Source organism: Rana temporaria, unplaced genomic scaffold (genome assembly GCF_905171775.1).
Source record: "Rana temporaria unplaced genomic scaffold, aRanTem1.1, whole genome shotgun sequence".
NCBI classification, from domain to species: domain Eukaryota; kingdom Metazoa; phylum Chordata; class Amphibia; order Anura; family Ranidae; genus Rana; species Rana temporaria.
Genome location: NW_024404710.1, coordinates 4,039 through 26,860, shown reverse-complemented (window position 1 = coordinate 26,860; position 22,822 = coordinate 4,039). Strand labels below are relative to the sequence as shown.

Genomic DNA, 22,822 nt, shown 5'->3' with positions numbered 1-22,822 from the left:
ACCATGACAATTTCACACCCCTCCATGATTTCCAAGTGGGAGAACTTGCAAAATAGCAGGGGGTTCAAATACTTATTTTCATCACTGTATAACTCCCTCTGCCCATATCTTTGAATGGAGTGATGGATCTGAAGACATGGAGGTTGGCTCGTGTGTCTTGTTTGCCCGTGTTTGTGGCAGGTTAGGTCTGCAGTGAACGGTGTGCTCTGTGAGACGAGTGTAATCATGTAACCCATAGATAGGGGGCGCTCTGACAGACTGGAGCTCTTGTAGACTGACCTCTTATTTTCCAGGTTTCCTCGGCTGTGCCGACCTCCTGTCTGAGGATGTGGAGTACGAGGGCATCACTGTGTTGGACACGGAGGTGGAGAATGTGGAGCAATGTCAGCGGATGTGTACCAGCGACGCTCTGTGCCAGTTCTTCACGGTCCTCCCTAGAGATTCTAGCATGGCCCATGGCATGTAAGTCACCTACCAGCTATGTGAGAGTCCTGTGTCACCCATGTCCTGTGAGGGCATACAGTGTCCCCGGTGTCACCCATGTCCTGTAAGGGGAATACAGTGTCCCTGGTGTCACCCATGTCCTGTGAGGGCATACAGTGTCCCCGGTGTCACCCATGTCCTGTGAGGGCATACAGTGTCCCCGGTGTCACCCATGTCCTGTAAGGGGAATACAGTGTCCCTGGTGTCACCCATGTCCTGTGAGGTCATACAGTGTCCCTGGTGTCACCCATGTCCTGTGAGGGCATACAGTGTCCCCATGTCCTGTGAGGGCATACAGTGTCCCCGGTGTCACCCATGTCCTGTGAGGGCATACAGTGTCCCCGGTGTCACCCATGTCCTGTGAGGGCATACAGTGTCCCTGGTGTCACCCATGTCCTGTGAGGGCATACAGTGTCCCTGGTGTCACCCATGTCCTGTGAGGGCATACAGTGTCCCTGGTGTCACCCATGTCCTGTGAAGGCATACAGTGTCCCCGGTGTCACCCATGTCCTGTAAGGGGAATACAGTGTCCCTGGTGTCACCCATGTCCTGTGAGGGCATACAGTGTCCCCGGTGTCACCCATGTCCTGTGAGGGCATACAGTGTCCCCGGTGTCACCCATGTCCTGTGAGGGCATACAGTGTCCCTGGTGTCACCCATGTCCTGTGAGGGCATACAGTGTCCCTGGTGTCACCCATGTCCTGTGAGGGCATACAGTGTCCCTGGTGTCACCCATGTCCTGTGAGGGCATACAGTGTCCCCGGTGTCACCCATGTCCTGTAAGGGGAATACAGTGTCCCTGGTGTCACCCATGTCCTGTGAGGGCATACAGTGTCCCCGGTGTCACCCATGTCCTGTGAGGGCATACAGTGTCCCCGGTGTCACCCATGTCCTGTAAGGGGAATACAGTGTCCCTGGTGTCACCCATGTCCTGTGAGGGCATACAGTGTCCCCGGTGTCACCTACCAGCTATGTGAATGCCCAAATCCTTGCACCAGCCCCGAGTACAATTGGTCATCTTATGGTAGGAGACTGGTGGCCAAAGACCACAATTCCCAGTGTAGACTTCTCTCGTCACGCCCATGAACAGGTCACGCCAGCATGCAGCTCCACCCACCAATATATATCAGACACGCCTCTCAATTCTCTTTCAGGAGCCTTTGCCGCTTGAAGAACGCTGCCGCCAATATTCCCACCACAGTGACGCCTCTGAAGGACGTTGTCTCCGGATTCGCTCTGCAGTATAACACCGCGCAGAAAAGTGGGTGATCATTAATCTCTGTGCAGAAAGTGCCCCCCCCCAGGACCACACTTAGACCCTGTACCTGCAATCTATAACAAGAACCTGTGGGATGTGTGTCCAGGCAGGAGACGGGACGTGTGTCCAGGCAGGAGACGGGACGTGTGTCCAGGCAGGAGACGGCATGTGTGTCCAGGCAGGAGACGGCATGTGTGTCCAGGCAGGAGACGGCATGTGTGTCCAGGCAGGAGACGGCATGTGTGTCAAGGCAGGAGACGGGAAGTGAGTCCAGGCAGGAGACGAGACGTGTGTCCAGGCAGGAGACGAGACGTGTGTCCAGGCAGGAGACAGGATGTGTGTCCAGGCAGGAGACGAGATGTGTGTCCAGGCAGGAGACGAGACGTGTGTCCAGGCAGGAGACGGGATGTGTGTCCAGGCAGGAGACGAGATGTGTGTCCAGGCAGGAGACGGCATGTGTGTCCAGGCAGGAGACGGCATGTGTGTCCAGGCAGGAGACGGCATGTGTGTCCAGGCAGGAGACGGCATGTGTGTCCAGGCAGGAGACAGGATGTGTGTCCAGGCAGGAGACAGGATGTGTGTCCAGGCAGGAGACGGGATGTGTGTCCAGGCAGGAGACGGCATGTGTGTCCAGGCAGGAGACGGCATGTGTGTCCAGGCAGGAGACGGCATGTGTGTCCAGGCAGGAGACGGCATGTGTGTCCAGGCAGGAGACGGCATGTGTGTCAAGGCAGGAGACGGGAAGTGAGTCCAAGCAGGTGACGAGACGTGTGTCCAGGCAGGAGACGAGACGTGTGTCCAGGCAGGAGACGAGACGTGTGTCCAGGCAGCAGACAGGATGTGTGTCCAGGCAGGAGACGAGATGTGTGTCCAGGCAGGAGACGAGACGTGTGTCCAGGCAGGAGACGGGATGTGTGTCCAGGCAGGAGACGAGATGTGTGTCCAGGCAGGAGACGAGATGTGTGTCCAGGCAGGAGACGGGATGTGTGTCCAGGCAGGAGACGGCATGTGTGTCCAGGCAGGAGACGGGAAGTGAGTCCAAGCAGGTGACGAGACGTGTGTCCAGGCAGGAGACGAGACGTGTGTCCAGGCAGGAGACGAGACGTGTGTCCAGGCAGCAGACAGGATGTGTGTCCAGGCAGGAGACGAGATGTGTGTCCAGGCAGGAGACGAGACGTGTGTCCAGGCAGGAGACGGGATGTGTGTCCAGGCAGGAGACGAGATGTGTGTCCAGGCAGGAGACGAGATGTGTGTCCAGGCAGGAGACGGGATGTGTGTCCAGGCAGGAGACGGCATGTGAGTCCAGGCAGGAGACGTGATGTGTGTCCAGGCAGGAGACGAGACGTGTGTCCAGGCAGGAGACGGGATGTGTGTCCAGGCAGGAGACGAGATGTGTGTCCAGGCAGGAGACGAGATGTGTGTCCAGGCAGGAGACGGAATGTGTGTCCAGGCAGGAGACGGCATGCGTGTCCAGGCAGGAGACGAGACGTGTGTCCAGGCAGGAGACGGGATGTGTGTCCAGGCAGGAGACGGCATGTGTGTCCAGGCAGGAGACGGGACGCGTGTCCAGGCAGGAGACGGGACGCGTGTCCAGGCAGGAGACGGGACGCGTGTCCAGGAAGGAGACGGGACGCGTGTCCAGGCAGGAGATGAGATGTGTGTCCAGGCAGGAGACGAGATGTGTGTCCAGGCAGGAGACGGGACGGGTGTCCAGGCAGGAGACGGGATGTGTGTCCAGGCAGGACCACCCATTAGCCAGCCCTGCATAGAACATCCCGCAAATCATTCTCAAGTCTCGGGAAACCTCAATAAACAAACCCATTGGGGTGAACTGGGAAAATGCCTCCTACATTGTGGGTCAGTGGGAAGAACCCACCCCTAATAGTGGGGGGGGGGGGCACCCATAGATTACATTGGTCCAGGTATATATACAGGTAGGATGGGCTTTCTCCTGGCTTCAATCAGACATCACTCAGACTTTTCCCATGACTCCTATGGAGGGGGGAGTGGCTCTCGAGTTCTGTATCTGAATGATGAATAGGAAGATCTCCGGCATTGATTGATGTCTCTGTTATCCCCTCCAGACCTACAGAACTGCACCTTTCTCCTCTATCCCGATCTGGGGTTTTCCGGTGTGGTCCTCAAACAGATATCTGCTGTGGATGCCGAGAGTTGTCGCTCCTCCTGCACTGAGAACCCAGATTGCTCGTACTTCTCCTTCTCCTGGGATGAGACAGAAAACAGGTGAACCCTCCATTTCCCTCTAGGTAGGAACCCCCTAAAAAAATTCAGGTCTTGGGGAACCCAAACTAAAAACCAATAGATTGGGGCTCAATGGGAAATATGCCTTTGATGAACCCTCGTCCTAAACAGGACTATGTCCGCCGCTCTCCAAGGTAAGCTGAGATGCACAAACCCCCCACCCAAACAACGGCGGATCCAGGGGGGGGGGGCAACAGGGCAATTGCCCCCCCCCCCCCGAGGCAATCATGTCACATTGGCTTTAAAAAAAAAAAAAATTTTTTTTTTTTACTATTTTTTTTAAACTGCTTTGTGGCAACGGCGGATCCAGGGGGGGCAACATGGCAATTGCTCCCCCCCCCCGAGGCAATCATGTCACATTGGCTTTTAAACTGCTTTGCGGTGCCTGCAGCTCCCGCTGCCGAGTCTCTCACTCTCTCCCTCTCTCATCACCAGGGCTGGTAGGCTGCCTGTCCTGAGGCTGCTTTGAGCTGTAGCTGACTGCAGCGCTCCCCCTCTCTCCTGCGTGTATGACACCGGGCATCTCTGGCTGTGTGTGAGAGCTGGATCTGTGTTCGGCTGTGCTGCCTGTGCTAGACCTGCTTGTGTGATAGTAGATGGAGATGGAACACTGATTGAATCAGTGTTTTGTCTATCACACAAGCCCGTCTAGGGTGGGACTTTGCTAGAGCCGAACACAGACCTACAGCTCCTGTTTGTTCCATGACACATGTCGGGAGAGGAGATACCTGCTGTGTGTGATCGAGGCAATGCCATGGTGAGTGCCATGCACAGTGTGGCTGCATTCATATACACAAGTGGGACTGCATTCATATACAAAAGTGGGGCTGCATTCATATACACAAGTGGGACTGCATTCATATACAAAGTGGGGCTGCATTCATATACAAAAGTGGGGCTGCATTCATATACAGAAGTGGGACTGCATTCATAGACAAAAGTGGGGCTGCATTCATATACAAAAGTGGGACTGCATTCATATACAAAGTGGGGCTGCATTCATATACAAAAGTGGGGCTGCATTCATATACAGAAGTGGGACTGCATTCATAGACAAAAGTGGGGCTGCATTCATATACAAAAGTGGGACTGCATTCATAGACATAAGTGGGGCTGCATTCATATACAAAAGTGGGGCTGCATTCATATACAAAAGTGGGACTGCATTCATAGACATAAGTGGGGCTGCATTCATATACAAAAGTGGGGCTGCATTCATATACAAAATGGGGCTGCATTCATATACAGAAGTGGGACTGCATTCATATACAAAGTGGGACTGCATTCATATACAAAAGTGGGACTGCATTCATATACAGAAGTGGGACTGCATGTATATACAAAAGTGGGGCTGCATTCATATACAAAAGTGGGACTGCATTCATAGACATAAGTGGGGCTGCATTCATATACAAAAGTGGGGCTGCATTCATATACAAAAGTGGGACTGCATTCATATACAAAAGTGGGGCTGCATTCATATACAGAAGTGGGACTGCATTCATAGACAAAAGTGGGACTGCATTCATATACAAAAGTGGGACTGCATTCATAGACACAAGTGGGACTGCATGTATATACAAAAGTGGGACTGCATGTATATACAAAAGTGGGACTGCTTGTATATACAAAAGTGGGACTGCATTCATAGACACAAGTGGGACTGCTTGTATATACAAAAGTGGGGCTGCATTCATAGACAAAAGTGGGGCTGCATTCATATACAAAAGTGGGACTGCATTCATATACAAAGTGGGACTGCATTCATAGACACAAGTGGGACTGCATTCATATACAAAAGTGGGACTGCATTCATAGACAAAAGTGGGGCTGCATTCATATACAAAGTGGGACTGCATTCATAGACACAAGTGGGACTGCATTCATAGACACAAGTGGGGCTGCATTCATAGACACAAGTGGGACTGCATTCATAGACACAAGTGGGACTGCATTCATATACAAAAGTGGGACTGCATTCATAGACACAAGTGGGACTGCATTCATAGACACAAGTGGGACTGCATTCATATACAAAAGTGGGACTGCATTCATAGACAAAAGTGGGGCTGCATTCATAGACAAAAGTGGGTCTGCATTAATATACAAAAGTGGGACTGAATTTATACACAAAGGTGGGGCTGCGTTCATATACACAGTGAGGCTGCAATGGTGGGCACTGATGAGGCTGCATTGATCTCTTGTACCATGTGTTCAGTCTCTGACCATCCCTTGTACCATGCCTGCAGTCTCTGACCATCTCTTATACCACGTCTGCAGTCTCTGACCATCCCTTGTACCATGCCTGCAGTCTCTGACCATCTCTTGTACCATGTCTGCAGTCTCTGACCATCCCTTGTACCACGTCTGCAGTCTCTGACCATCCCTTGTACCACGTCTGCAGTCTCTGACCATCTCCTGTACCACGTCTGCAGTCTCTGACCATCCCTTGTACCACGTCTGCAGTCTCTGACCATCCCTTGTACCACGTCTGCAGTCTCTGACCATCTCCTGTACCACGTCTGCAGTCTCTGACCATCTCTTATACCACTTCTGCAGTCTCTGACCATCCCTTGTACCAGGTCTGCAGTCTCTGACCATTTCTTGTACCACGTCTGCAGTCTCTGACCATCCCTTGTACCACGTCTGCAGTCTCTGACCATCCCTTGTACCACGTCTGCAGTCTCTGACCATCCCTTGTACCACGTCTGCAGTCTCTGACCATCTCCTGTACCACGTCTGCAGTCTCTGACCATCTCCTGTACCACGTCTGCAGTCTCTGACCATTTCTTGTACCACGTCTGCAGTCTTTGACCATCCCTTGTACCACGTCTGCAGTCTCTGACCATCTCCTGTACCATGTCTGCAGTCTCTGACCATCTCTTGTACCATGCCTGCAGTCTCTGACCATCTCTTATACCATGTCTGCAGTCTCTGACCATCCCTTGTACCATGCCTGCAGTCTCTGACCATCCCTTGTACCACGCCTGCAGTCTCTGACCATCTCTTGTACCACGTCTGCAGCCTCTGACCATCCCTTGTACCACGTCTGCAGTCTCTGACCATCTCTTGTACCTCTTGTACCATGTCTGCAGTCTCTGACCATCTCTTGTACCATGTCTGCAGTCTCTGACCATCTCTTGTACCATGTCTGCATTCTCTGACCATCTCTTGTACCATGTCTGCATTCTCTAACCATCTCTTGTACCACGTCTGCATTCTCTGACCATCTCTTATACCACGTCTGCAGTCACTGACCATCTCTTGTACCATGTCTGCAGTCTCTGACCATCTCCTGTACCATGTCTGCAGTCTCTGACCATCTCTTGTACCATGTCTGCAGTCTCTGACCATCTCTTGTACCATGTCTGCATTCTCTAACCATCTCTTGTACCACGTCTGCATTCTCTGACCATCTCTTATACCACGTCTGCAGTCACTGACCATCTCTTGTACCATGCCTGCAGTCTCTGACCATACCTTGTACCACGCCTGCAGTCACTGACCATCTCTTGTACCATGCCTGCAGTCTCTGACCATACCTTGTACCACGCCTGCAGTCTCTGACCATCTCTTGTACCACGTCTGCAGTCTCTGACCATCCCTTGTACCACGTCTGCAGTCTCTGACCATCTCTTGTACCATGTCTGCATTCTCTGACCATCTCTTGTACCATGTCTGCAGTCTCTGACCATCTCTTGTACCATGTCTGCAGTCTCTGACCATCTCTTGTACCATGTCTGCAGTCTCTGACCATCTCTTGTACCATGTCTGCAGTCTCTGACCATCTCCTGTACTATGTCTGCAGTCTCTGACCATCTCTTGTACCATGTCTGCAGTCTCTGACCATCTCTTGTACCATGTCTGCAGTCTCTGACCATCTCTTGTACCATGTCTGCAGTCTCTGACCATCTCTTGTACCATGTCTGCAGTCTCTGACCATCTCTTGTACCATGTCTGCAGTCTCTGACCATCTCTTGTACCATGTCTGCAGTCTCTGACAATCGTCTACAAGCTATGGGATAGATTTATGGCATTTATATTTAAATATTTTTTACTAGTAATGGCGGCGATCATTGACTTTTTAGCGGTACTGCAACATTGCAGCGGACACATCGTACACCTAATTGAGTTCTGTAAGCAACACCTTATTTTCTGGCAGTGCCCCTCCCGAGACTAGACTCTGGATCCGCCCTTGCACCCAAAGTGACTCCCGTCACACATCTCCACTTACAGTTGGGGTCAGCTGGTAGGATGATTGGGGCCATACTGCTGGCACTGCCAAGTTGTTTTAGCCCCGAAACTATGAAGACCCCATCAGATGGAAGGTCAATCGCCACAGTACAAGGAACCCCTGAGAAACCTCTGACTTCTTCCAGGTTAGGAATGGCCGTTGTGGAATACTACAGGAACATAGACAGCTTATATTGAGCATCGATCATCTCTGGGTCCTCACCAAACCGAGGAGGAACGCAGAGCTTCCATCCCCTGACAAATGTCCATCTGTCCATGAAGGGCCACCATCAGGGGGGTACAGGCTGGCCATACCCCCCTCCCCCCGGTTATTTTCTTAATTTTTTTTCCCGTTTGACCCCCCCCCCCACACCTTTAGAAACTTGCGGCAGGAGGGAGTATGGCCCCCGCCCCCGGGTTCTCTGCTCCAGGAGGGCACTGCCTAAAGCTGTAAAAAAATTTGTGATGGCTGCCCTGGTCTCATGTCATGTCCATCTGTCTCTTCCTCTCCACAGCTTCATCTGCTCCCTTCAGGAAGCCTCCTCCGGGATCCCCATTGACGTCTATTCAGCACCAAACGTAACATCGGGCTTCAGTCTGGACGTAGGAGGTACGAGATCCCCCCCCCTGACCTGCAGATACGTTTTTGGGGACGTGACACACAGGGACAGGTAGACAGGGATTCCCTGAAGACCAGAGGAATTCCAATAGTTGGTGTATTTCTGCCTCCGACAACCCATCCTGACCACCGATGACCAACACAAACTATCTAGCCGGTAGGCTGGAGTGGTCCATAAACAAGTGGTGATCAGGGCAGGCAGAGCTGACTACAGGGAAGTGCGAGTCGTACTACAGCAGGGGAACAATACAGGTGCAGGTCACAGCAGACCTTAGACGGGCGTGTCCAGGGAAGGCGGAGGTGGGGAGTGGACAGAGGAAGGCAGAGGTGGGGAGTGGACAGCAGAAGGCAGAGGTGGGGAGTGGACTGAGGAAGGCGGAGGTGGGGAGTGGACCAAGGAAGGCGGAGGTGGGGAGTGGACCAAGGAAGGCGGAGGTGGGAAGCGGACCAAGGAAGGCGGAGGTGGGAAGCGGACCAAGGAAGGCGGAGGTGGGGAGTGGACCAAGGAAGGCGGAGGTGGGGAGTGGACCAAGGAAGGTGGAGGTGGGGAGTGGACCAAGGAAGGTAGAGGTGGGGAGTGGACCAAGGAAGGTAGAGGTGGGGAGCGGACCAAGGAAGGTGTGAGGTAGGGAGTGGACCAAGGAAGGCGGAGGTAGGGTGCGGACCAAGGAAGGTGGAGGTGGGGAGTGGACCAAGGAAGGTGTGAGGTAGGGAGTGGACCAAGGAAGGCGGAGGTAGGGTGCGGACCAAGGAAGGTGGAGGTGGGGAGTGGACCAAGGAAGGCGGAGGTGGGGAGCGGACCAAGGAAGGCGGAGGTGGGGAGTGGACCAAGGAAGGCGGAGGTGGGGAGCGGACCAAGGAAGGCGGAGGTGGGGAGCGGACCAAGGAAGGTGGAGGTGGGGATTGGACTAAAGAAGGAGGAGGTGGGGAGCAGACCGAGGTTTTATCTGGACACCTAAGGAACTTGGTGACACTGGGGGGCTGATTTGTAGGGCCCCTAATCTCTCACACCCCAGCCTCGGAACTTATCCTCTATATTCTTGGTGTCTCCTCAGGTTCCTTGGACTGCTCATCTCTCCTCCTCCCAAATACCACATTTTACGGGTCGCTCATCGGATACATGATGGCCCCAGATGTATACCAGTGCCAGCGCCTGTGTACCCAGAATCCTCCTTGTCAGTTCTTCACCCATCTTGGTGCAAACTGGGACATGGATGAACACAGGTGAGGCCAGCGGAGGTCCCGCCCACATGTGCCGCTCCCGAGAGGGGTGTTACCGCCACCGACAGAGCCCTAGAATAGTATTTTGGGGGGGATAGGGCCACAATCACTCCTGGCGACTCTCTAGTATCACACCGAAGCCAAAGGGTGAAGATCATGTTGGGTTGGAGCTCAATGAGAAGGACGTCTACAAAACACGACAGAAAATCTCTTTTAGATTTTTACGGTTAATAATTTTGTTTCGTTACGTTTTCAGAATTTGTTTTGTAGATTCGGATTTGTTTCATTGGTTTCTTATTTTCAAATCCATTTGAATTCAAAAACGAATCTGAAAATAGAGTAGAAAAGAAAATAATAGAGAAAAGAAGAATAGAAATTCACATTTTGGTGAGACAGATATAGTTGTTCTATTTTATTCTTTTCTGATTTATTCTTTTCTTTTCTCTTCTATCGCATTCTTTTTATTCTTTTCCTTTATTTATTTTTCTATTCTATAAAGTTGGAATCATCACCTTATTTCTCTTTTCTACCTTCCTGTATTTATTGTAATTTTCTTCCATTTTTGAATTCGAAAATTCGCTTCATTATAATTTATTTTGGATTTGTTGGAATCCGAATTTCGATTTGTAATGAAACCAAATCTCACAATTCCCAAAACATGAAGTCCGGAGGTGAAATCACTGAAAATGAGGTCCGAAAAATGGCGAGTTAACCACTTGCTGACCAGCGCACGACCATAAATACGTTGACACAATGGCACGGCTTGACATATGGGCGTACAGGTACGTCATCTTTAAGATGCGGCATTGTGGGCGCGCGTGCCCACCCGCCGCAAGCTCCGTCAGTCCGACCGCGGGTCCCACAGAACCGATACCCACGGGGGGGGGGATACCCTCAATCGGCTAACGGAGAGGAAGAACGGGGACATTTATATAAACAAGGCATCTCTCCCCCATCTGTCCTCCATCTCTTCCCCATCTCCTCTCCATCTTCCCCATCTCCCCTCCATCTTTCCCCCATCTCCCCTCCATCTTTCCCCCATCTCTCTCCCCTCCATGTCTCCTCCATCTCTCCCCCATCTCTCTCTCCTTCATCTCTCCTCCATCTTCTCTCCTCCATCTCTTCCCCATCTCCTCTCCATCTGTCCTCCATCTCCCCTCCATCTTTCCCCCATCTCCTCTCCATCTGTCCTCCATCTCCCCTCCATCTTTCCCCCATCTCCCCTCCATCTTTCCTCCATCTCCCCTCCATCTCTCCTCCATGTCTCTCTCCTCCATCTCTCTCTCCTCCATCTCTCCTCCATCTTCTCTCCTCCATCCCAGACGACTGGGGAAAAAGAATGAATGGCCAGTCACAAGGATAGCAGCAGACACCCGAGGGACATCACGCTTTGGGAGGAGGCTCTGCGGAGGGCACGAAGGTCTTAGGCCCCGTACACACGTCCGAGGAACTTGACGTGCCAAACACATCGAGTTCCTCGTCGAGTTCAGTGTGGAAGCCGCCGAGATCTCGGCGGGCCGACTTTCCTCATTGAACAACGAGGAAATAGAGAACATGTTCTCCTTTCGGCCCGACGAGTTCCTCGCTGAAAACTGTACACACGACCGAGTTTCTCGGCAGAATACGGCTCCCATCGAGTTTCTGGCTGAATTCTGCCGAGAAACTCGGTCGTGTGTATGGGGCCTCAGACCCAGACAAGTTTCATAGTGGAGCTCTAAGGCCGCCTACACATGATCGGATTTTCCGTTGTAAAAACCTTGGATGGTTTTTATGACGAGATTTCCGCTCAAGCTTGTCTTGCATACACACGGTCACACAAAAGTTCTCTAAACTTTCGAACCGTCAGGAACGCTGGTGACGTACAACACTACGACGAGCTGAGAAAATTAAGTTCAATGCTTCCGAGCATGGGTCTAATTGTTTCTGAGCATGGGTCGGAATTGCTACAGACGATCGGAATTTCCGATCAAAATTTTTTCCACCTGAAAATTTAAGAACCGGCTCTCAATCTTTTGTTGGCGGAAATTCCGACAGCAAAAGTCCAATGGAGCCGACACACGGTCGGAATTTACGTTCAAAAGCTCACATCAGGCTTCCAGTGCTGCCCTCCTTACCTTCCTGCTGCCCAGATCTCCTTATTTCATCATCTCATTGGCAGAAGTTGTCTGTCCTTACACACGATCGGAATTTCCGACAACAAATGTTCGATGGGAGCTTTTGGTCGGATATTCCGACCGTGTGTAGGCTCCATCGGACATTTGCTGTCAGGAATTTCCGACAACAAAAATTTGAGCGCTGGTTCTCAAATTTTCCGACAACAAAACTTGTTGTCGGAAATTCTGAGCGTGTGTACACAATTCCGATGCACAAAATTCCACGCATGCTCAGAATCAAGCAGAAGAGCCGCACTGGCTATCAAACTTCATTTTTCTCAGCTCGTCGTAGTGTTGTACGTCACTGCGTTCTTGATGTTCGCAATTTCCAACAACATTTGTGTGACTGTGTGTATGCAAGACAAGTTTCAGCCAATATCCGTGGGAAAAAAGTCCACGTTTTTTTGTCAGAATGTGCGATCGTCTGTACGCGGAAATAGAGTCTCAGTCCTGTGCTCTTCCGATAAATATTCTGCTGAATCTCATCCTGATAAATGAACGATGAGCAGAAATTACCCCGTCCGGGACTCCGTCTCTTCCTTTCCCACAATTTCCCCAATGCAGCCGCAGAGCCGGCCTCGTTGCCGGGAACGGTTGGCTGCTCTTGATTGTTGGTGATGTGATTTTGGGTCGTCATCCTCCGGCTTCTCATCTAATGGCCAAGAGTTCCAATTCTTAATCCACAGCGACCAATTAGAATCCATCTCATAGTCCTCAAAATAAGGTTGAGGCCAACTTCTGCCCTCCTCACCCCATAAATATCACCCACTACTGACTTTAGGTCAAGGGCTCCTCCAGCAGCCGTGGCCTCCACACCTTCTGGACTATCACGTGCTCTTCATGGGGCCACCAGGCTTTGGTGGAGAGGTTGTCTGCTAGCTGGTGACAATGTTTACATCTCTTCCAGGTTCTACTGTTTCCTCCAGAGTGGTGATCAAGGCGAACCCAACAATATTATCCACCTTCCCAACAGCACCTCCGGCTTCTCCAAGCCTCTCTCCGGTATTTACAGAGGTGAGTGGCGGATCATGAGGAAGGTAAGGCATTGAGATATGGGAGGCCATGTCTAGGAGGTAGGAGGGTGGTCTGGAGGTGCACAGAGGCCAGCTGGGTGTACAGATAGAGGCAGGCGTGATATTCCCTCTTGATATGTATTACTGTGAGGGGAACACAGGTCACCGCGAGAATTATAAATCTGGGACTTTAGTGGAGAATTGTCAAATATTTCCTCTCCTTGGGAAACTTGTTTGGACGATTGTGTTTTGGGCCAGTGTTGGTCTACATTCTATATGTCATGAGGGTCCTGAAGGCTATGCTTGAGGAAGCTTACATCACAGAAGATCTGCCATTACATTTACAACCGTCATGGATGATTTCTTAGGCCCCGTACACACGACCAGTTTCCTCGGCAGAATTCAGCTTCCGACCGAGTTTCTGGCTGAATTCTGCCGAGAAACCCGGCCGTGTGTACACTTTCGGCCGAGGAAGCCGACGAGGACCTCGGCGAGGAAATAGAGAACATGTTCTCTATTTCCTCGTTGTTCTATGGGAGAACTCGGCCCGCCGAGCTCCTCGGCGGCTTCAGGGCTGAACTGGCCGAGGAACTCGATGTGTTTGGCACGTCGAGTTCCTCGGCCGTGTGTACGAGGCCTTAGACTTTCCCTCAAGTAGACGACATTTATCATTTTCCTTCCACTTCACAATTATGTGCCACTTTGTCTTCACATTTACATTTTTGGTTGTAACATGACAAAATGTGGAAAATCATGTAAAGGGGTATGAATACACCCAGCATCCTCCCTATCCCAACATTGGTCTACACCCAGCTTCCTCCCTATCCCGACATTGGTCTACACCCAGCATCCTCCCTATCCCAACATTGGTCTACACCCAGCTTCCTCCCTATCCCGACATTGGTCTACACCCAGCATCCTCCCTATCCCAACATTGGTCTACACCCAGCATCCTCCCTATCCTGATGTTGGTCTACACCCAGCTTCCTCCCTATCCTGATGTTGGTCTACACCCAGCATCCTCCCTATCCCGACATTGGTCTACACTCAGCTTCCTCCCTATCCCAACATTGGTCTACATCCAGCTTCCTCCCTATCCTGATGTTGGTCTACACCCAGCATCCTCCCTATCCCGACATTGGTCTACACCCAGCTTCCTCCCTATCCCAACATTGGTCTACACCCAGCTTCCTCCCTATCCTGATGTTGGTCTTCACCCAGCCTCCTCCCTATCCCGACATTGGTCTACACCCAGCTTCCTCCCTATCCCAACATTGGTCTACACCCAGCTTCCTCCCTATCCTGATGTTGGTCTTCACCCAGCCTCCTCCCTATCCCGACATTGGTCTACACCCAGCTTCCTCCCTATCCTGATGTTGGTCTACACCCAGTAATATCACAACCAATTAATATCCTGAAAGTGTGATCTCTAGAAATGTAATTTGCTCCTTCTGTCAGTACAAATCTTTGCCTATATCTATTTCCTATGTAAGGATAATTTAGAGACCACACCCAATGCACATGTCCTGGAGCTGGAGGCTTATCTTCCACTTCTAGTATTAATGTGTTGGCTTTGGGGGATTTCTATAGAATTGTTCATAAATAAATCCATGTGATGGAGGAACTTTCCACAGGTTTGTTACGTGTTCTTCTCCCTGAGTGTATCATAATGCCGCGTAAACACGATCGGAAATTCCGCCAAGAAAAGTCCGATGTGAGCTTTTGGTCGAAAATTCCAACCATGTGTAGGCTCCATCGGAATTTTTCTGCCGGAATTTCCGCCAAGAAAAATTTGAGAGCTGGTTCTCAAGTTTTCCCACAAATGTTCTTGGAGGAAATTCCGATCGTCTGTATGCAATTCCGATGCACCAAAAATCACGCATGCTCGGAATCAATTAGATGCATGCTCGGAAGCATTGAACTTAATTTTTCTCGGCTCATTGTAGTGTTGTACGTTATTGCGTTCTTGACGGTCAGAATTTGGTGTGACCGTGTGTATGCAACACAAGTTTGAGCCGACATTCCGTTGGAAAAAAATCCCTGGTTTTCTTCTCTGATTTTTCGATCGCGTGTAAGCGGCTTTAGAGGTTGTGATGACGGTGAAATCTCTCAGGACTCAGAATACTCCATGTGGTTTCTCTTTGCAGAATGTATCCTTGATGAGTACGATGGTCTAAATTTTCCCGGGACTGATGAACGCAGTCTGAAGGCCACTTCCTATGAAGACTGTCAATCAACGTGCACCAAGGACCCCCTCTGCCAGTTCTTTACTTTTTTCACTGAGCCAAACATCCTGCCTGACCAGACGTAAGTACCACATCAGTGTCCCCCCCCCACAGAGGCCCCCGCACCAATTTTCACCCACTCAAAACGTCATCCTCATGATAGTTTTACAGCATAGCACAGCCTGGAAGTAAATATCACAGGGAAGCATTTCTCATTGGATGAACCCTCCTGGAACTTCCTGCAACAAGTCCATACCGGCAACTTTATTGGGAATGAATGAGTTCCACGAAAATTCTGTTACCTGATTATTCCAGGTGACTTTGTTGGCGACCCTACGTGGGACCTAAGTGACTTCTCTAGTGATCCATGTTGGGGACTTCATCAGGATCAAGGTCCAATTCTGTTACCTGATTATTCCAGGTGACTTTGTTGGCGACCCTACGTGGGACCTAAGTGACTTCTCTAGTGATCCATGTTGGGGACTTCATCAGGATCAAGGTCCAATTCCGTTACCTGATTATTCCAGGCAGATCCACTGGTGACTAGTGTTGCTCACGAATATTCGTATTGCGAATATTCGGCTCGAATATGGCATATTCGAGTATTCGCGAATATCTCGAATTTCGCGGCCAATATTCGCTATTCCGAATATTCGAATTTTTTCAATTTTATTTTTAAAACAGATCACATCCTATCGACGTCTAAAAGCATTGCTGGTATGATTAGAGACCCTGGGCCGAGTAGCTAAGCTGAGGCGATCCTTTTATGTTGCCGAATATAAAAAAAAAAAAATTGCGAAATTTCGCTAATGCGAATGCGAAAATGATTGCGAATTTTCGATAACTGTGGTAGGAGAACTCTGATTGTCTCTGATGCACAAGGGGGGGGCTTTGTGTATGTTTCTGTTATGAATATTTGTATGTTTGATATTATTTTTTTTTGTAAGAAGGAAAAAATTGCGCATACCTTAAAAAAGGGGAGAATACAGCAGCAACTCAAAAATGTTATACAACATAAATTAATACAAGACAGAAAATGGAGTCGCTCTACAAGAATAAAAAATATGTCTAGTGACAAGACATGTGGGCAAATTATAAAATAAGCAAGCGCAAATAACTTGTGAAATACACAGTGAAACAAATATATAAAGAAATATAGTCCCAATAATAGAAAAATAATCTTTCATAAAAATGTCTTTGATATGTGAAGTGAAAAAAAGTCCAAAGCATGCAGCATGAACGTGTTCAATCTTCAAGGTGTTTGATTGACAAACGGCTGTGACAGATGGATAGAGTAAAGAATCGCCACCAATGCAAAACACTTTTTATTTTCTATTCTGAGCCAATCAGAGTGCTCCTTCCGCATTTGCCGAATATTCGCAATTATTTTGTATTGTAAAATATCACGAATATTCTGAGCCAATCAGAGTGCTCCTTCCGCATTTGCCGAATATTCGCAATTATTTTGTATTGTAAAATATCACGAATATTCTGAGCCAATTAGAGTGCTCCTTCCGAAATTTCGCCATCAATATCGCATTCGCATTTTGCGAAATTTCGATACAATATCACGAATATTCTGAGCCAATCAGAGTGCTCCTTCCGCTGTTGTCGAAATTTCGCAATTATTTTCGCATTCGCAATAGCGAAATTTCACAAAAATTGCATTTCGATAAAATATCACGAATATTTGAATTTAGCGAATATTCGGCTATATATTCGTGATATCGCGAAATCGAATATGGCGTATTCTGCTCAACACTACTGGTGACACTGGGAGGAACCCAAGTAACTCCCCTGGTGATCCATGTTGGCAACATTACTGGGGGATGAGTTCCATGTCAACTGTTCTTTGATTAATCCAAGTGACTTTGTTGGCAACCCTACGTGGGACCTAAGTGACTTCTCTAGAGATCCATGTTGGGGATCAGGATTGAGCTCCAATTCTGTTACCTAAATTATTCCAGGCAGATCTCCTGGTGATTAAGAAAGGAGAGAAGGTCTTCTGCTCACTAAATATTAAATCCTGTACCGTAGTAAGTCTAGCACAGCATCCCATTGGTCGCGGTCTCACCAGTATGGTGCGGTCTCCGTTATCCAATCAAATATAGCAGAAATAGAGGGGAAAGGAGCCCCCAAAGAAGCCAGGGGTGGACCAAGCCGCATAAAAAAAAAATTGTATAATTTTATTAAGTAGAAAAAGGGTAAATTTTGCACATATAACAGGCACTTGATACCCATCTATAAACAAATAGTGAAGATATAGGCCTAATTTCACTATCTCGGCAAGAGGTATTTGTAACTAGACAACAATAATTTATCATTCAAATACTTGATACCCATCACCCAATAAAATAAAATTAGTGAGACAACATTGTCTGTACTAAAAAATCTCCTGGGGACACTGGGTGGAACCCAAGTGTGACGGGAGGGCCCCCGTTGAACCCAGAATCCCTTGGAAAGGTTGGGAATCTCTTGTTTCAGCTCCCCATGCACCTCTTATGTCTAATGACCCGTACACACAATCAGAATTTCCGATCATGTGTAGCCCCAAAGTTTTTTCATCGGAAATTCCGATGAATTCCATCGGACTTTAGATGTAGAACATGTTCTAATATTTTTCCGATGGAATTCCGATGTGATTTGGTAGGGCAAAAGCCTGATCGTGTGTACGCAGAATAAGTCCCCCCGTGTCATCCTGGCCCAGGGTGACTGAGAAAATAAATCTCGGATTACTTAAGATGGGACAGTAATATTTCTCCACAATATCTCCCAGGATAGATGGAAAGACTATTCTTGGTTTGTTTGGTTCTGAACTCCACATGTTAGGTGAGAGAGCCGATCACATTGGCCTCTGTACAATGTAGGAGACGGGCCGACTCCTGCTGGAGCTCCTGCTATTGTGAGAAGGTGTCCTGTGTTTATACTTATGATAATGTATCATCTACTGTGTGACGCTCGGTGACAACAAGTCTGACCTGTAGTGACATCCTGATTTATCATAACAATGCCCAGGAGAGCACAGAGTCACATCGGCTGCTTTAAGGGATTAGTTAATTAGCTCATGTAAATTTATGTTTCTGGTCACAGGTGTATTGTTAGAGTAATATGAGCAGGAGGCGGGAACCTCCTCTTCTACTGTATATAAGACTTGTATTCTGCTTCTAATAAACAGTCCATGTTCAGCAATCAAACGAGTATCGTCTTGTTTGTAGTTGCTAGCGGTTGGAATATCTGATATCTATAATCAGACTGGAGGAAGCGGAATATGACGAAAGCACTCAAGCGGAGTGTGGGGGACGTTTCGTTACACCAAGTAACTTCCCTGGTGATCCATGTTGGCAACATTACTGGGGGATGAGTTCCATGTCAACTCTGTTATTTGATTAATCCTAGATGACTTCTCTGGTGACTCTAGATGTGACACAGGTGACTTCTTTCGTGATCCATGATGGTGACTTTATTGAATATGAGCTCAATGAGAATTCTGTTATCCAAATAATCCTGGTGATCTTATGTGCAAACCATGTGACCTTTCTAGTGATCCATGATGGTGGTTTTATTGGGATGAGCCCCATGTCAATTCTTTTACTGATTAATCAAGGGGACCCTGGGTGGGACCCAAGTGACTTCTCTAGTTATCCACAATGGTGACTTTATTGGGGATGAGCTCAATGCCAGTTCTGTTATCCGATTAATCCAGGTGACTTCTCTGGTGACCCTAGGTGTGGCCCAGGTGACTTCTCTGGTGACCCAGGTGACTTCTCTGGTGACCCTAGGTGTGACCCCGGTGACTTCTCTGGTGACCCTAGGTGTGACCCAGGTGACTTCTCTGGTGACCCTAGGTGTGACCCAGGTGACTTCTCTGGTGACCCTAGGTGTGACCCAGGTGACTTCTTGGTCTATCTTTCTGTCAGAAACCATGAATCAGACCGAGACAGAAGTACAGATAAATCACACTTGTTAAAATAAAAAGATAAACAGAATAGCGTAGTCAAAATATAGCCAGAGTCCAGCAACCGAATCAGAAAGTCAGACAAGCCAAAAGTCAGAGAGCCAGAGATAAAGGTAGTAGAACAGCAAGCAGGATCTGGAGTCAGAAGGAACATCAGCCAAGCAAGTCTTCAACAGGAACGCAGGAGAAAGTCTCTGTGATGTTGACCAAGGCGAAGGCAGAGAGCAACTGAGCTGGAAGGCTTAAATAGGCAGGACTGACGAGCAGGATCATCAACAGGTGAGTCACCGAGGAGAGATAGGAGCTGGCAATTAGCCGACAGCTCAGAGAAGGAAGGGCTGAGCCCAGCCCTGACAATATCCTCGTCTTTCAAAATGTAGTAATCTCAGAAAGGGGTTTATAATAGACACTGAACGATCCTTCTTTGGGGGAATGTCTTCTGACCTCTCATGTCCTGATTTCCCGGCAGGGACACTTGCTATCTGAAGAGTCTGTTGTCCATCCCGTTACCCCAGATCATAAAATCTGCACCGGGAGTTGTGTCTGGATTCGCACAGAAGAACTGTAAAGGTTCTCCATCAGGTAAGGGCCGTACCATTGTCTATGCACAGGCATTACCGGGATATGCACACCAATGGGAGTTTGGCATCCACAGAGGTTGTGAGAGAGCTTTTCATGTACATTACTGTCCCCCATCCCGACACCTCATCATTCCAAAGAAGCTTCTCTAAAGCAGAAACCATTTCTGGGTAAATGTGGCTGTTGTAATGGTGGCCCCAGCTCAACTCTTTCCCAGAAGCCTCCAGTGAGAGTAGTGCAGGAGGACAATCCTCATATCTGACCTACTTCTGTCCTATACATCCCAGTACTGCCTCTGTGACATCACAATGACATCACAGTGACATGAATATTCTCATTTTATTCTCTAGATTCTCCACCAAGCGTCCTGCCATCGTGTGAGTAAAACTCCCATCAGCCTCTCTGTCTCCCCCATGTGGTACTCTAGTGTCTCTGACATTCTGCTTCTCCATTTCAGGCTAATCCAGAACAGTGCAGTGATGGCGGCCAACTAACCGCAACCCACCAATCTACGGATCACCTCATCTGCTATAATAAATCATCGCTATACAACCAACTGCGACAACAGACTACCCACTGCGACTCCTACTTACATCCACGTATTTCATAATACACCGAGATCAGGACCCACCGACATCAGGACCCACCGACCTCCCAATACACCGAGATCAGGACCCACCGACCTCCCGATACACAGAGATCAGGGCCCACCGCCCTGACCTCCCGATACACAGAGATCAGGGCCCACCGCCCTCTCCTCCCAATACACAGAGATCGGGACCCACCGCCCTCCCGATACACCGAGATCGGGACCCACCGACCTCCCGATACACCGAGATCGGGACCCACCGACCTCCCGATACACAGAGATCGGGACCCACCGACCTCCCGATACACAGAGATCGGGACCCACCGACCTCCCGATACACAGAGATCGGGACCCACCGACCTCCCGATACACCGAGATCGGGACCCACCGACCTCCCGATACACCGAGATCGGGACCCACCGACCTCCCGATACACCGAGATCGGGACCCACCGACCTCCCGATACACCGAGATCGGGACCCACCGACCTCCCGATACACCGAGATCGGGACCCACCGACCTCCCGATACACCGAGATCGGGACCCACCGACCTCCCGATACACCGAGATCGGGACCCACCGACCTCCCGATACACCGAGATCGGGACCCACCGACCTCCCGATACACCGAGATCGGGACCCACCGACCTCCCGATACACCGAGATCGGGACCCACCGACCTCCCGATACACCGAGATCGGGACCCACCGACCTCCCGATACACCGAGATCGGGACCCACCGACCTCCCGATACACCGAGATCGGGACCCACCGACCTCCCGATACACCGAGATCGGGACCCACCGACCTCCCGATACACCGAGATCGGGACCCACCGACCTCCCGATACACCGAGATCGGGACCCACCGACCTCCCGATACACCGAGATCGGGACCCACCGACCTCCCGATACACCGAGATCGGGACCCACCGACCTCCCGATACACCGAGATCGGGACCCACCGACCTCCCGATACACCGAGATCGGGACCCACCGACCTCCCGATACACCGAGATCGGGACCCACCGACCTCCCGATACACCGAGATCGGGACCCACCGACCTCCCGATACACCGAGATCGGGACCCACCGACCTCCCGATACACCGAGATCGGGACCCACCGACCTCCCGATACACCGGGATCAGGACCCACCGACCTCCCGATACACCGAGATCAGGACCCACCGACCTCCCGATACACCGAGATCGGGACCCACCGACCTCCCGATACACCGAGATCGGGACCCACCGAGATCAGGACCCACCGACCTCCCGATACACCGAGATCGGGACCCACCGACCTCCCGATACACCGAGATCGGGACCCACCGACCTCCCGATACACCGAGATCGGGACCCACCGACCTCCCGATACACCGAGATCGGGACCCACCGACCTCCCGATACACCGAGATCGGGACCCACCGACCTCCCGATACACCGAGATCGGGACCCACCGACCTCCCGATACACCGAGATCGGGACCCACCGACCTCCCGATACACCGAGATCGGGACCCACCGACCTCCCGATACACCGAGATCAGGACCCACCGACCTCCCGATACACCGAGATCAGGACCCACCGACCTCCCGATACACCGAGATCGGGACCCACCGACCTCCCGATACACCGAGATCAGGACCCACCGACCTCCCGATACACAGGGATCAGGACCCACCGACCTCCCGATACACCGAGATCAGGACCCACCGACCTCCCGATACACCGAGATCAGGACCCACCGACCTCCCGATACACAGGGATCAGGACCCACCGACCTCCCGATACACCGAGATCGGGACCCACCGACCTCCCGATACACCGAGATCAGGGCCCACGAGATTTTTTGTCTGCCATACAATTGATTCTCAGGAATTTACACAATATATATAAATAATGACAATAAACGCTTTTGTTTCCATGATCTCTCGCAGAAGATGCCATTTGATTTGATAATTATGAATGGTGGTGTATGGAGGGAACTGGTATAGGTAATAAAGTATACAGGAGGTCACTGGAAGATATTGGGGGGATTCTGCTATAGATATGGGGGGCACACAATGCACATCCCCCCCCTCACACAATGGTTCCACCTTCAGCCCTAAGGATGGTTCTGCCCCAAGTGGTCATTATGTGTTGTATGGACCAGCAGGTTCTGATGGATGGGTCGGGAATCTGAGAAGTCTCCAGAAGACTGTTCTGTGGATCTCTCGGGGGATTCTCCAC

At 50.3% G+C, this 22,822-nt stretch overlaps 2 protein-coding genes across 2 annotated transcripts in view; both read left to right on the top strand.

Moving 5' to 3' along the window:
- LOC120923197 (coagulation factor XI-like) overlaps window positions 1-20,548 on the top strand; it is a 29,897-nt gene extending 9,349 nt beyond the window's left edge. Inside the window, exons 3-12 of the mRNA XM_040334911.1 lie at window positions 294-462; window positions 1,638-1,744; window positions 3,826-3,985; window positions 8,752-8,846; window positions 9,911-10,079; window positions 13,137-13,243; window positions 15,390-15,549; window positions 19,892-20,004; window positions 20,352-20,378; window positions 20,459-20,548. Coding sequence (XP_040190845.1) covers window positions 294-462; window positions 1,638-1,744; window positions 3,826-3,985; window positions 8,752-8,846; window positions 9,911-10,079; window positions 13,137-13,243; window positions 15,390-15,549; window positions 19,892-20,004; window positions 20,352-20,378; window positions 20,459-20,463 — 1,112 coding nt within the window. The 3' untranslated portion in view covers window positions 20,464-20,548. The remainder of the gene's footprint in view (window positions 1-293; window positions 463-1,637; window positions 1,745-3,825; window positions 3,986-8,751; window positions 8,847-9,910; window positions 10,080-13,136; window positions 13,244-15,389; window positions 15,550-19,891; window positions 20,005-20,351; window positions 20,379-20,458) is intronic.
- LOC120923198 (extensin-1-like) lies at window positions 20,481-22,461 on the top strand. Its single transcript, XM_040334912.1, has 2 exons — window positions 20,481-20,486; window positions 20,626-22,461. Exons 1-2 carry the CDS (start codon window positions 20,481-20,483, stop codon window positions 22,459-22,461), a joined length of 1,842 nt encoding a protein of 613 aa, XP_040190846.1.
- Window positions 22,462-22,822: the final 361 nt, after the last annotated feature.